Source organism: Colias eurytheme, chromosome 6 (genome assembly GCF_061535395.1).
Source record: "Colias eurytheme isolate Ceu_HAF_F1 chromosome 6, ilColEury1 Martin Lab GWU primary, whole genome shotgun sequence".
In the NCBI taxonomy this organism is placed as follows: Eukaryota; Metazoa; Arthropoda; class Insecta; order Lepidoptera; family Pieridae; genus Colias; species Colias eurytheme.
In genome coordinates, this window is record NC_142985.1 from 10,321,367 (window position 1) to 10,337,630 (window position 16,264).

The window sequence follows — 16,264 nt, forward strand, 5'->3', positions numbered from 1 at the left end:
ATTCAGTGTCGTAAAAACTGATTCCAGTATCTAATTAAAAGTGATTACTTAAAGCATCAAATTTGTTGTAATTATATATATTTTTATTGTTATTTCGAATCAATTACATTACCCCATAATAATATGACTATTATGTACATACTTTTTTGAACTTCTTGTCTGTTATTTCATGTATTATGTATGCTTAGATTACAAAATAAAAGACAGATGGAGCGTTGCCGAACTAAACCGAATGATTTATCGTCATTTTCAATAAAGCTATGTGTGCTGTCATTTCGCCGCTGCACTGTACGTACACGGTGCTTCTGTGTGCGTGTAATGTTACCAGATATTGAAAAATTTCCCAAATTTTTCCCCGACTACGGAAAAAAGAGGGTTATGTTTTTCGAGTTTATGTATGTATTTCTTTGACACGCCCTGCAGTATAAACCGTTGGACCGATTTTGAGTTGTGAGGTTTCATTGCAATCATCTGAATTATTATGTTAGTGGCGGTAGTGACGTAGGCTATATATACATAAATTAGCAGTCAAGTTTTAATTTTTATTTTAATATTATTTCGGGTTTGTTGATATATTTTTTTTATAATATTGTAAAAAATCTTTTATTACATAAAGTACCTGCCTACTAAAGTTATACAGGGTGTACCAAAAAGTAGTGATGAACGGAAGCTGAGAGGTAGAGGACCTAAAGGGCTATCCGAATCACCCCCATGTATGTTATGCGATTTTTCGTATTTTCGGAGTTATGACGTTTTTTTCAATTTTTCACCTATCGCCGAGTACGATGATATTTTCACTCATGCTGACGTCAATGATTGCGGAAGATGCTTGATTTTTTTTGTGTGCTAAGCTGAAAGATAGGCCAATTCAGTATGGTAACATTTACTATCGTTAGATCTTTGAATGGAATAAAAAAAAGAATTAAATGGCAAGAAAGGTAAAATTTCCCGGTATGTTCACCACTTCAAGGGCCCGTAAAAAAATAAAATCACATAAAAAAAGTTTTCCGTTTGACTTTTTAAAACTTGCTCTATCTATCAGATAGCTACCCTGAAAATTTCATTTAATTATTCAGAAGGCTTCAATCGAAAAATTTAAATCTAAATGTGGTAAGTGCAAAAATTGAATTAACATGATGATCATTAAAACCAATAAATAGGTGTTTAATTACCAGAAATTTTTAAAATAACCCCGCTGTTGCTCAATGCAAGTGCGACATCACCGTAAAAAGTTGTCTTTTAAATGTCTGAATACCCTTTTATCATTTTTAATGGTTTCTTCTGCTACTATGAATTTCCGGGTTATTTCGTCCAAATTGTGGCAGTCTCTCGTCTTTGTAGTATCCCCACGGAAAAAATTCAATAGGGTTTAGGTCGAGGGACCCTGGAGGCCAGGCTTTAAGGCAGCCGTCACCGGCGCATGCGCAGGCTGCAACGACCAATCCATCTTTCAGGGTATCTTTGCCCTTTAGCCTGGCCTGCACGGTCCCCGGACATAAACCCTATTGATTTTTTTTCGTGGGGATACTACAAAGACGAGAGACTGCCACAATTTGGACGAAATAACCCGGAAATTCATAGTAGCAGAAGAAACCATTAAAAATGATAATAGTCCGGGATACATCGCCCATTTTTGCAAGTGATTACTATCAAGCTAATTTTTCGTGAGTAGCGTTATTTTGATGAGATGCCCAATAATTTCATGTACAAAACTCTCGATTGTGGTAGCTACCAGAGGAAACAAGGATAAAATATTTTGATTTGATGGTTCTCAAATATTAATTACTAACTGAATGTTTTTTTTTGTTCTATCTCAAGATAATTATCTAAATTATTCGAAAAAATATTTGTCCTACAAAATCTATGGTTTGATCAAAGAGTCCCCCTTTCCAATGTGTATCGATAACGAAGTAATCATAAATGATTACTAACCAGCTGATTTTTTTATTTTCACTTATTTAATACTTATATAATTCAACAGACATATTGTCCTACAAATTGCGTAATAAATATTTGAGAACCGTCAAATCAAAAATTTTTATCCTTGTTACCTCTGTAAGCTACCACAATCGAGAGTTTCGTACATGAAATTATTGGGCATCTCATCAAAATAAAGCTACTCACGAAAAATTAGCTTGATAGTAATCACTTGCAAAAATGGGCGATGTATCCCGGACTATAAAAGGGTATTCAGACATTTAAAAGACAACTTTTTACGGTGATGTCGCACTTGCATTGAGCAACAGCGGGGTTATTTTAAAAATTTCTGGTAATTAAACACCTATTTATTGGTTTTAATGATCATCATGTTAATTCAATTTTTGCACTTACCACATTTAGATTTAAATTTTTCGATTGAAGCCTTCTGAATAATTAAATGAAATTTTCAGGGTAGCTATCTGATAGATAGAGCAAGTTTTAAAAAGTCAAACGGAAAACTTTTTTTATGTGATTTTATTTTTTTACGGGCCCTTGAAGTGGTGAACATACCGGGAAATTTTACCTTTCTTGCCATTTAATTCTTTTTTTTATTCCATTCAAAGATCTAACGATAGTAAATGTTACCATACTGAATTGGCCTATCTTTCAGCTTAGCACACAAAAAAAATCAAGCATCTTCCGCAATCATTGACGTCAGAATGAGTGAAAATATCATCGTACTCGGCGATAGGTGAAAAATTGAAAAAAACGTCATAACTCCGAAAATACGAAAAATCGCATAACATACATGGGGGTGATTCGGATAGCCCTCTAGGTCCTCTACCTCTCAGCTTCCGTTCATCACTACTTTTTGGTACACCCTGTATATGGACAAAATAATTGTATTAAATATTTAATTAAATAAATTAAATAAAAAAATGTGTGCGTGTACTAGTGTACACACGTAAGAAGTGAAACTTTTTTATGACCTTATTTTTCAAAAAATCATTTGCAACTTTACAGAAATACGTTGAATCACGCGTGGTAGGGACAAGAAAAAGATGGCACGTAACGAAACGAAAAAAGTTTACACTAAATTTTTTTCCAACCCCGATAAAGAAGTTTCACTTCAAAAATTTTCAATATTAACATGTATTATTTTTCAAAATATATGAATGCAAATAGCGGTAGTTTTTAGTCGAGAATACGGGACATTTTATTTTCATCATATCCATCATGGAGTTCACATAAATTAAATCGCTAGCGAAAACGACCATGGCGTTTTTAAGCTTTATAAAAGTAACAAAATAATGTATTATGCTTATTAAAATAATTTAATAATGATCATGAACCTTTAGTGCACTTTACAAATAATCACATTCACGATCGAAAAATCCAACAGCATTACCCTGAAGATCTTTTAACCGTTTTACCGTTTTACCAATAAAAATGGCAAATTCATTTTCAAAATACTGGCAACATACGTTGAAGTTTTGTATTCCTTCGTATCTGTAAAATTATTATTCGTATAAAGAAATGAATCAGCCAAATAATCTACAGAAAACCTGTGAAACGATGTTTTATCTTTTTTTTTGTTTTCGGGAACTAATTTTACAGCGTTTTATTATCACAAGACAGCATTTTTTTACTAAAATTGCAAACCCTTTTTGACGTATTGCATGACACTATATGCGCTATAGCACTGGAGCAGCGACGTATTTGCTTTTGATTTCGTATTTTCTTTGACAAGGGCGACGGGCGGTTGTCATGCTCCATCTGTATTTTATTTTGTAATCTAAGTATGTATGTTATATGTCTTTTTAATATAAAATTGATCTGTATGGCTGTATTTTTGTGATAAAAAGTTGTTAAGATGTTCATATTCTATGTTGAAAATGATAATTTTATCGTTGTCGTCGAATACAAAAATGTTGTTATAATATTCAAATGCATTCAATGTACTTACATATCATATTATGTTAATACTCATACGAATAGAGTATTTATGGTACACTAATATGTAAAACGCTTTAATTACCAATGTTAACGATCAATTAAATGAAGCTAACGAAACTGAGATATATTTCGTTTTATTTTATTATTTCCTTAGTTACAAGTTAGAGAGTAAATTTTACGTGTATGTAGTTCTAGCCGTTTATTTTTTATTTTAACTTTTATCAATAAAAAATAAATTGTAGTTTACGAGATTTTTTTTTTCATTTCTTTAATAACATTTTGCTAAATAATAATAATAGATATCAATCAAACATATTTTAGTGCCATAAAATAATATATTATGGCAATAATACACTAGGTACAAACATAAAAATATTAATATTTAAAACGTGACATTGTCTAATAATAAAGAATATGCATACACTTTATTTTTATTTGTATATCTTTTATATATTTCTAACGGTTATTTTCTGTATATTTGAGGTTAAATAAGTAGGTAGCTCAATATCTATAGGGTAAAATATAATTTCTTCTAAATGTTAGAACTAGTGACACCGATATACATATCTTTGATTTGCAAATAATTAATAACTGTAGTTCTTATCACAAATTTATTGTATTGGATAAAGAGCGTGAATATCAAACGTTATCATCAAAATATAAACAGCCTTACTTAGAATTTATATATTTAAGATTAGATAAAAATATTGAATAATAAAATATCGAAAATAAAATATTGAATAATTTAATTATGATACAGAGCGATTACAAATTTAGATAATGTTAAACAGCCAAACAAAAATCACACGGCATTTTCCTTATCAGAGCTCATATCTCTTTATCAAAAGCGTCAATTAATTTCAAGAGGATCATATTTCAATATGATTCAATATTTCACTTCATTACACATTTTACACACCTATAAAAAACAAAACGTATGCAATATTAAAGTATTATTTACTCCGTGCAATGACATTACAAACACGGAACAAAGAACGTTTATCGCAATGAAATAAAGAAATAGTTAACAGTGGGTGTACGCTCGTATGAGTTTAGTTATCAGGCGTCCCCGCCTCGTGTAGTCGTTCCCAAAAATAACGCAATGGCTATGGAAAATAAACACAATATTAGAACTACGCATGACAGAGATGTGTGGGGATACGCAGTTTGCTTTGGCACAGCTATTACTTTCGTAAGTACCTTTTTCGTATGTATACAGCATTCACATTTCCATGTTTGTTTATAACATCATTATCTACTGTATTATATGCTGTAACGTTCATACTATTTCCTGATACAAATAAGACTATTTTTGTCTCAGATCAAGCTTGTCTCAGATATTTCACATACTTTTTTCTAATTAATAAAAACATAGCAACCGCCTGATAAGGATCAAAATACATTGTCGTTGCATAATTATTACCATTTTTACAATGATCTTATCCTGATAAGCTTGGTTCTGCCTTAATGGCTACAGTATGAAAAATTTACATTTATCAACAGAATCAAAACAAGATGTCTTCATCAGATAACAGCGATTATGCTAATTAGCGGATTTATTTATTGCTTAGATTTTAACTATGCTAAGTGGATTAGTGGAACTTCTCATAAAAATTGTCTGGAAATACCCCAAATTGTATGCAAACTTGTTACAATATAATATTTTCGATTGGCATTTTCAGATCACTGGAATTGGACACGTAAATTCATTTGGTCTTATTTATAAAGATTTTATCGTAGATACAAATTCTACTGCGAAGTCCTTAACGACAGCCCACGGTGTATTTGCTATAATGCTGTCCGTGGGAGGTAATTATTTTTAACTATTTACTTCTATTTTAAGTCGTCTACCATCGAAGAAGTCATTGAGTGGGATGTACTCTACAATTGTAGCGAGTCCTTATGTCCTTATGAAACAACATTTCTAAGAAACGTAAAAGTAATAATCTGTTGTTCATTTGTACACAATAACAAAAATGATCGCATCTTAGATTTCTTTATTAATAATTCTTAGATAATTTTCGTTGAGCCCGGGAATATAACTGAAAACTTTCAACAACAATAATTTATCTCTGCTATATTAAATTCATTTCTAATAATTCGTACTATTGACAGTTCAAATTTATATAGGTCACAGTTAATAGAGATCAAAACATTGAAGCATGTGAGGATGAGTCAAAACAGATAGAGACATTTTAAAAATATGTACATATAATTTGCGTGAATAGAGATATCATCTCTGCTACAGGGACTGAAATATTTTAAGAAATTAATCTGATACTGTGCTTCTTTTTTCCTTGTTTACATATAATTTTGGAAATTTTAGATGTTTAGATGTTTATCAGCTGTCCATCTTCATTTAATTTCAAACGAGTCTTATCAATTTGGATCAAAATTTACATACAAAATAACATTGATACAATTTGTAATTAAGATTAATTAAATCTATTTTAGGACTTCTTCTTAGCGTGCTGTCTAAGAGATATTCCTTGAGATTAGGAGGATTTATTGGCGCCAGTTTATTCACTATGGGATCTTTCTGTACTATTTTTATCTCGAATACAAATCAGTTAACACTAACATTTGGTGTGCTACAAGGAATTGGTTTCGGTATGATGGTGCCCGTTTGTTACCAGTCGATCAATTATTATTTTGTGAAGAAGAGAACATTTGTAATGAGTTCCATAAAAGCTTTTCAAGGCATAATTATCATGTGGTATCCACAATTTATTAAGCTGATTACTTCGTTTTACGGATTCCGAGGAACTCTGCTGATATTAACTGGAGTATCACTGCACACATTTCCTGGAATACTGACGATGCAAGTGAAGCAGACGACTTCAAAAAATAAAAGAATAGCAAGTATTCGTTGATTCTTAATACTTTGGATAATTCCCCACATCAGTGCTTATTATAAAACCTATTTCTGTTACAGCTAATGATGTAGAAAAGAGAACAAACGGTGAAGAAAATTTTGATCTACTGTTGAATAATGAGAATATTGAAGTTATTAAACCGAGATGTACTTTAACAGACAAAATATTGTTGCTTGGGTATGTTACTAGTTTTATCTCCGAGGAAATTTTTGATAATCTGATATTCAAATCCTTTTCTCATTTTCAGATCTGAAGTTCTGGAACTATTTAATCTGAAGGTTTTAAAAGATTTCGTCTATTGTAATATTTGTTTTGGACAGAGTTTCGTTAACTTCTCTGATTTAACATTTTTTATCTTGCAACCAATGCTTTTGTTCCAGTATGGTTTCGATAAGGTAAACATTACGATTTTTTTCTTAATTCTCATATTTAGAATACATTTTTATTAAACTTTCAATAAATTTTATTGCATTTATTGTTTTAAAAAAACACAATTTTTCCTTTGAATTAATTTATGATATTGAACCTGATGTGTGTGTGCTCTTTTTACATTTTATTTCTGAATGCGCAATGCACATACATTTTAACAGATTTAATGCAGATGTATATTTTCTTTATTCTATATAACTTGAAAATAAAAGACAAAAGTCTTCAAAACGCGTTTGAACAACGATGTAGAGTTTAACCCATATTCACAATTTTCCGAATTACTCCACGTCTGGAATTCCCGAACGCACTATATCGTATTTTATCGAATAAACATATTATGATAATAACAATAAATGTTTCAGAGTCAAGTAGCTACATGTATATCGATCGGGGCTGGTGCGGATGTCGCAGGGAGATTTGGTTTAGCTCTCATCAGCGGTCTTTATCCAGTCAATACTAGAATACTTTTTTATGTTGCCACCCTTTTTACACTCATCACAAGAATAGGTAATTATAAATCGTTAATATTTCATAAATTTTCGTTTCAATATATTGTACTAGCTGTGCCCCGCAGTTTTACCCGCATTCCTCCGCTCCTCTTGTCTTAACGTGATGATATATAGCGAATATATGTAGTTCCTCGATTAATGGTCTGTGATTTCTGAGATTATCACGTTCAATCAGTCAAGCAACCTTTTCGGCATTATAATATTAGTACCTAAGTACCTATAGATAACGGATATGTTTTTTTACGACTACTTAACTTTTAACTTCGACAAGAATAACTCAAAATACATGAAATATTTGTAAATTAGTGTCAAACGAGAAGTTACATCATCCAAAACAATGACAACTATTTAGGTAAATCAAATTAATTGAGTAACAGTCGTCCAAGGTGACATTTTACATATAATTTAAATTGATTTATAGCCAAGTGTAGTTTAAGTAAACAGCTTCCTCCTCTATTAATTTCGTATCGAAACATATTTATGACCATGTAAAAATGCATGCTCTAATTATACTTGAGGTAGGTATATAAATTACTATCTATTCATATTATCTTAAACTAAACTTGAAAATTGTTGCACAATTGCACATTCCATTAATTTGATAAGTTATGAATGTATGTGTCATTCTTTTTAAATTAATAAGTATGTGGATGTTTTTTTTGACCTCAATGTATAGATAATATTTTAAAATGAATCTCGAAATCCTACCAATAGTATCTACAACATAATTATGTAAATCTTAGTTTTATAAGACAATGCAAATTTAAATGAAACATTTTAAGCCCATATGCTTTTCCAGACTTTGCTGACATTCGCTTCACAATACTTACCGAAAAGAAAGAAAGAAACATTTATTTAGCAAGGGCATCACAACACACACACACACATATTATATACATGACATAAAGAACCGTAAAAATTAAAATAAAAACATAAAAAAAAATCACAAAAAGAATATCTCTTTCCACCAGGGTAAACAAAAACATAAACCTACTTCCCCATAAACAAAAATATATAACTTAAATAGATGTGAGATGCCCAATAACAAGTAGGAAAAACTAGACTTCCCTTGACACTCATTTTAATGATAAATGAGTTTTTAAAAATAAATATTGGTTTCAGCAATACTCCAAGTGCAGGAATACATTTGGATAGTTGGAATAACTGGTGCTTTGGGCATATTGCGGGCATGCTTGCATGTGGCCAGCCCATTGGTCATATCAAACCACGTTTCCCATGAAGATTTTCCGGGTGCATATGCATTATTTATGCTAGCAGCGGGCGTGGTTAACGTTGTTTTAGCACCTTTTATAGGTAATATTTGCGAGCAAAATAATTGTCCTTAAGGCTGCGTTTCCACCAGAGATCTGCGATTCATTTAGCGTCTGATGCGATACTATTGGTTCTTTACAAACATATTCCCCGCAACGCTTCCTCGCACTTCTCCGATCGAAAAGCACCCTTGAAAATAACCCATTTAATACGGTATTGTTTAATACATCTACATCGATGCGATCATTTACATATTTCAAGTGTAAATTGTATCCAACAATATGTCTTTTCAGTGTTCAAAGAACAAAACAATCTGTTTTTTCAGACATCATTATAAAATATTACGAACTATAAATGTCTGAAAATAAAAATGAATTTATTGAGCACAAACATGCGAAATACACCTTCTTACTCAGTTCAATTTAAAGCAGTTCTCACGCGTTCATTCTCGTTTCTCTTCACAGCAATTCGCAGCTAACATTTTTCATAGGAATAAACAGAATAATTCATCTCAGAATGTTTCCTACGCGAAGACGTAGTCTCGAGTTCTTATAGCCCCTTTGATAAATTGCAGTTGTGTTGTTACAGTGAAAAAACAGCGCTATTAGTATTTTTTATCATCGATGATAAATTAACAGCGTCAAATATGTCCTCAGCAAGCTTCTTTTAAGCTTGTTTGTGTAAGATATCGCTTTCAATTCTTCTATTCTAGAGAGTCTACAATTTATGACTTCGTCTATGGAGATATGACAGAATGAATATTATAATATGAATCGATTTTGAAATGGAACTGAACTACGTCTTGTCTTTATTTGAACTATCATTTTAATATTTACTTCTTTAAAGATTCTAGAACATACATGGTTTTTATTTATGTCGTTTGTATCATTTCAGGATCTCTTAAGGATTTGTACGAAGACTACGTTCCTTCATTCTACGCCTTAGCTTTCTGCTGTATTCCCTGTTTAGTCCTTTGGCCTGTAGAATACCTATTTATAAAATAATTTGTATTATACTTAGTATTATATAACTAAAAGAATATATAGTGTATGTAAATATTATTAAGATATAATACATTAAAGTGATAAAAATAATAATAAAAGTATTTAACTAAAATATTAAATGAATTTTACGTAAATTATAGTATTTTAATTCAAACCTAGAATTTTGATTATTATGACACTGTCATTTAGTTAATATATGTTACCTGAATTAATTATGAATCGATTTATTATTTAAATTTATACTCCTTGAGCTGACCTTAGCTAAAAAGCTTAAAATCCTTATTTTTTAATCAATGAAATCAAAAGTGTTATGAAAATCATATTAGGAGTCAATAACAGAAGATTAAAAGGTTATCCAATATCAATAAATTAAAATGAGCCATCTACTAGATTTTATTTGTAAAAGAAGTCAAACGTTTTCTATCTTACTCTTACTTTCTAAAAATAGCATAATATTATAGACTTATTTGTATACGCATCTTCGCCCGCTTTGTCTAAATCTTAGATCTTGAAACATTCATCGAGAACCGCCCTATCTATGAAAAAAAAAACGCATCAAAATCCGATACGTAGTTTTCAGATCTAAGCACATAATATAAGGCCAGACAAGCTGTGGGAAGCTTTGTTTTATGCTGCTTGGTGATTCTAAAAAAATTTTTTAAGCATTTTTCGCGGTTTCATAACATACAACAGCAGCATAGATCGATAAGCCATTATGAGCATGAATAAAAAATACACATCCTTCCTTTGGATATGGCAGATAAAAATTTGCCCATTTCACGGATGTATTCATAGAATCGACAGCCACTAAAGGTCGCTTAAGGGTCGAATATAACCTTTACCTCTTATCCAACCTTACCCTATTCAATTTACTTTAAATGTTGGCTTACAGAATATATAAGCACGCCAATAATACATGGAAATGATTACAATTTTTACAGGCATTCCTTCATACTTGATAACCAAGCGAGCAAGGAAGGAAAAGGTTCTAGGTTCGATTCTAAATAAAAACTATATCATTTAGTTTTAGAAGAATATAATTTATTGACTACTAGCTACCGCCCGCGGCTTCGCCCGCTTTGTCTAAAACCTAATAAATTATATACTAAAACCTTCCTCTTGAATCACTCTATCTATTTAAAAAAACCGCATCAAAATCCGTTGCGTAGTAATAAAGATTTTAGCATACAAAGGGACATAGGGAAATAGGGACAGAGAAAGCGACTTTGTTTTATACTATGTAGTGATGATAAAGAAACATGAGTACGATCATTATTTCCATCTTATTTTTCTATACTTCGTGTTTAAAACACTTAATATAATTTTATGATATAACCATTGAAACCGCTCCAGAATCTGGAAATTTACATTTCATTAATAAAAATACACTTTCACTATCAACGTGTCTCAAGTTGATGGATAATTTTATTTCTAAATGATATTCAAAAATACTAACATAAGACTTTATTTACGTCTTTCCTACCTCGTATTTGGACACTAACGATAATTTGATTAATACATTATAGGAATAAAATTATCCCCGATGTATTTAAATCTCATAAATTTTACACGGTCTAATAGGCAGATTTTAAAATGGCAATGTAACTGGTTTATTTAGTTTATGGTAGACCATGTCGGTTGGGAAAGAAAATCTATAACATTTATAACAGTTACGTCGCGGTCGCTACAAATCGCCTTTATTATAGGATATAAAAATATTTGTAAATAATAATGTCTATTTTTTATGCGAATGTCCTTGTTTGGTTGTTTTTCATGGAATATTTTTGTGTATGGGATCTTGACATAGATACATAAACTGCGCAGCGTTTAACCTGGAATAATATCAAATCAATAATATAATATAATCCGCTTTCTAGATGGAAATTAAGTGTCAATTTATTTATTTCTTTCGCAACTACAAGAACATGTCAATAAATCAATTCAATTTAAAATTGATTATGTCTTTATTAAACCAAAACATTTTATTAATATGTCTCGGCCTTATAAACTATGCTATTGGCAAATATTTGCATGCAAACTAACGAAATATTATATGGATGAATTTCTCTAACTCAGTAGATTCATAACCACAAGGTTAGTTGTCAAAGTTGATTTAGCTGTTCAAAGCATAAAGACTAATTATTTACAGTGTAACGACTGCTAGGTATATTATGACAACCTGACCTTTTACATGCAAACACTTTGTAATAATGAATAAGACATAATTGTTTTACCAATATCGATTACCAATAGTGTCGTCCAATTAGCTATTTCAAAAAGACATCATGGCTAATAGTATTTGAGCATGCAGGCAAGCATAGAATGTAGCATAAAAAATAGACATTATTATTGCAATAGAAAACTGTCTAAAAAGTCTCCATAGTCTCCACTATAAATGCGATAGAGCCCTCAATGTAGAGTCGATATAAAAACAATGAGACGAAGAATGAAAACCTACTAGCAGGTAGCCGTAGAAAATATTGGTTTTGAACTTAGTTCATCACGAGATCTTTATAATTAAATATTCTCTCTTGTCGTCTTTATTGTACTTTCTTCAAAATAACTAACACGTGGGTACTCACATTTAATATTCGGTAGCATATTTCCATACATTTATATTTTACCACACATTCTTGCACGAAAAATACACACAAAATGGTTTATGTTTTGGTAGCAAATAAAACAGACAGTCCAAACAACTCTTTTAGTAAAAGTCATAAAGAGGAAAAATAAAATCGTATATGCATCTGAGTATACCTCATGCACTGCGTTTTATTTCAAAGGAAAAATACACTACATTTCACGAAATTATTCCTTGCAAACTCGCCATAATCGAGTTCTTGGGATATTTTAAATGCGAGAAAATATTCGAACGTAGGAAAATTTTATTCATAGATTTCAGAAAGTTAGCGGTTTTATATCAGATGAGATGATAGCGAAACAACGAGATAGGACGTGAATAACAACTTATGGTAATAAAAAGTTTGTTATAAAGATTCTAATCTCGATATTTCAGGTTTATTTTATTTGGATAGCTTTAAAAATCGATAATCAGGCTCAAACATTCAAACAAACTCAAACATTTATTTATTCAATTAGACTTCTTCCAGAAGCACTTTTGAATCGTCATTACATTCTTTAAATTTACCACCGATTCGGAAAGCAGTATCTATGGAGAAGAACCGGCAAGAAACTCCATAGTTGCTCTTTTAAAGTCATGTCCATATACAATATAATTTTACATTACATGTTACTTACATCTAACTACATAATATTATATATTATCATAATATGCCAAAGAACTGTCCTGTTATTCTTACGCGACAACCCTCCATGGATTTTCATCTTCCATATATTCCTTAATGCTGTAGTAGGCTCTCTGAACTAATACATTTTTTAAATAAGTTTTAAATTTAACACTACTAAACTCTTTAATACTATGAGGAATTCTATTGTAAAAACGTATACCTTGGCCCATAAATGAATTTTTAACTTTAGCTAACCTATAAAATGGCATTTCAATTTTATTTCTATTCCTTGTGCCATAACAGTGTCTATCTCCTACTTTTGTGTGTAAGTCCGCGTTTTTGTGTACATGTAAAACATTATTAAATATATACTGTGATGGTACAGTGAGGATACCAATATTCTTAAAGAGATCTCTTAGTGAGTCCCGAGCACGTAAATTATATATAGAGCGTATGGCTCTTTTCTGTAATATAAATATAGTTTCTATATCTGCAGCCCTGCCCCATAGTAGAATTCCATAGGACATAATGCTATGAAAGTAACTAAAATAAACCAATCTAGCCGTATCTTCATCGGTGAGATGCCTTATTCTTCGAACTGCATATGCAGCTGAGCTGAGCTTAGCAGCGGTGGTGGCAACATGGGTCCCCCATTGTAGCTTCTCATCTAGTGTCAAACCAAGAAAAACAGTAGACTCGACAGGGTATAATACCTCCCCGTTTAAAATGATATCCCTTTTGACCTTTTTTACATTTGGAAGGATAAACTCTACACAATTTGTTTTTTTTGCATTCAATAATAAATTATTAGCATTAAACCAATTAGATATGCGTAAAAGAGCAGAGTTTACTTCGTCAACATTTGTGTCATATCTATCCACATTAAATATTAATGAGGTATCATCTGCAAACAGTACTATTTCACACATATCCTGCAAATAATAAGGTAGGTCATTAATATACACTAGGAACAAAAACGGTCCTAAGATAGATCCCTGCGGAACACCAATGTTAATCGGCGCACCGCAAGATTTCTCTCCATTAACAACAACGGTCTGTACCCTGTTCTGAAGATATGAAGCTATGAGGTCCTGAGATAAACCTTTGATACCATAAAAATTTAGTTTCCGTAATAGAGTGGAATGTTCTACACAGTCGAAAGCCTTAGAAAGGTCGCAGAATATCCCCAAAGCATTCTTTGAATTTTCCCATGCTTTATATATATGTGACAAAAGAGCTATTCCAGCATCAGTGGTAGAGCGCCCCCTTGTAAAACCAAACTGTTTGGCGTGCAGTAAACCATTTGAAACAAAATGACTACATAATTGGTTTAAAATCAATTTCTCGAAGACTTTGCTCAAAGTTGGTAAAATAGAAATAGGCCTATAGTTATTACAGTCTTCTTGGTCACCGCTTTTGAATAAAGGAATAACTTTACTAAACTTTAATAAATCAGGGAATATACCACAGTCACAACATTGATTAAATATAAACGCTAAATGGTTGGCAATGTTTTCTATAATATTATTTACTAAATTCACAGACATTCCCCAGAGATCACATGTTTTTTTTAAGTTTAATGTTTTAAAAGTTTTAACAATTTCATCTGCAGTCACATGTCGCAATTCAAATAATACATTACACTCCGCAACATGGTCCCTCAAATAGGACTCCGCAAGCACTGATGATGAATTTAATTTTTTAGTAATACTAACAGGGACACTACTAAAGAAATCTTCAAAAGCAAGCGCAACATCAGCACTTTTGTCAATTACCCTGCCAGCATTTACAAGTTTTATGGTACTATTTGTCCGGCTTTTGCCCATTTCACCATTAATAATTGTCCAAACTGTTTTAAAATATATCTGCTCTTAAAATATATCTGTCTAGAATGTCTAAGATCGAAATTTTGGAATATTTTATCACTAAGCACTATGAATATTATTGTCTTTCTTTATATAGTTGATATCCGTACCATTTTTTTTGTTTCATAATCATGTTAGAGGAAATATATTAAGGGCCTTATAAGCCCAAAGCACATTTAGATAAAGTTACCTGATCACAAATAGCCTTCAATATACTCGTTTATTTATGAGTATTTTTATTCATTAACACTTTATCTGTAGGTTCCGATTGATTTTGTACGTATGTATATAAATTATAAACCTTTAGAACTTTGATAAGTTCCCGATTTCCAAATAACATTTTTATTGACTTATAATGAAATATTCAACATAATTAGACATAAAATTTGGTTAAAAATAAATCATTTTATGACCCCATAAATCAAGAATGGTATCTATGTTGTTAAAACTCATTAAATAAATTAGAGGTCGGAATAATTGAGATAATTCAATTGATATTTCTTTGTGGATTAAAAATGTGAGAGTCAACAGATTATAATATTATATTGTCATCACCTATTCGAATTCGAGAGTAATATTTATACTACCTATGGTAAAATTAAGAAATGGAAATGGTAAACAAAGAAGTGATTCGTTAAAAAGCCCAAATAATACTTAACTACATTATACTATACTATATCATCATTTTAATCCAATATGTTAGGTCATAACAGTAAAAAAATTAACGTCTTTTGTAACTTTACTAATTATTATTAAATTGTTAACTCTCTTTTTTTAGATTTACACTAGGTACTCAAAATTAGAAACTTTATACTTTAAGTAGCGTTAGCTAGATACTATTAAGTATTCTGTACTTTATGTACCCATATTTTCCTTGTACATTTTAATTAATATATTCCGATAAAAATGGTCGATTAATTATTATTATTATTATCACTTACAAAAAATTTATTTATATTATTTCTTGATATCGAGCCCTCGAATTTCCGAATTCCTGTATTAAATTATTGTAGGTACTGTTTCGAGGCAGAATAGTCGTTAATAAAGGCTATAATAGTTTTGTAAAGATAAATTAATTACTGGTTATCTAATATTGTGTATCTAATATAGATATCTATAGGTACTAATATTATAAAGCTGAAGAGTTTGTTTGTTTGACCGCGCTAACCTCAGCTAACTACTGGT

General features: G+C 31.0%; 2 protein-coding genes across 4 annotated transcripts in view; one reads left to right on the forward strand and one right to left on the reverse strand.

The window, feature by feature from the left end:
- Positions 1-16,264, reverse strand: part of kcc (solute carrier family 12 member kcc) — a 270,331-nt gene that overhangs the window by 187,342 nt on the left and 66,725 nt on the right. The window lies entirely within an intron of this gene.
- On the forward strand, positions 4,876-9,977 carry LOC149907996 (monocarboxylate transporter 9-like). Of its 2 annotated transcripts, XM_090103448.1 has the most exons (8): positions 4,880-5,068; positions 5,559-5,685; positions 6,331-6,738; positions 6,812-6,929; positions 7,000-7,147; positions 7,544-7,688; positions 8,813-9,004; positions 9,857-9,977. In XM_090103448.1, exons 1-8 carry the CDS (start codon positions 4,979-4,981, stop codon positions 9,964-9,966), a joined length of 1,338 nt encoding a protein of 445 aa, XP_089959574.1. In that variant the 5' UTR covers positions 4,880-4,978; the 3' UTR covers positions 9,967-9,977. The 2 variants fall into 2 exon arrangements, with proteins under 2 accessions (XP_089959575.1, XP_089959574.1); XM_090103449.1 differs by lacking the exon at positions 8,813-9,004 and having other exon boundaries at positions 4,876-5,068; positions 9,857-9,971.

Excerpts from the sequence above, each read along its gene's own strand:
- LOC149907996 (XM_090103448.1), top strand. The coding sequence starts at position 4,979 with ATGGCTATGGAAAATAAACACAATATTAGAACTACGCATGACAGAGAT. Across the intron at positions 6,930-6,999 it reads GACAAAATATTGTTGCTTGG|ATCTGAAGTTCTGGAACTAT; the intron begins GTATGTTACTAG and ends TCTCATTTTCAG. Across the intron at positions 9,005-9,856 it reads TGTTTTAGCACCTTTTATAG|GATCTCTTAAGGATTTGTAC; the intron begins GTAATATTTGCG and ends GTATCATTTCAG.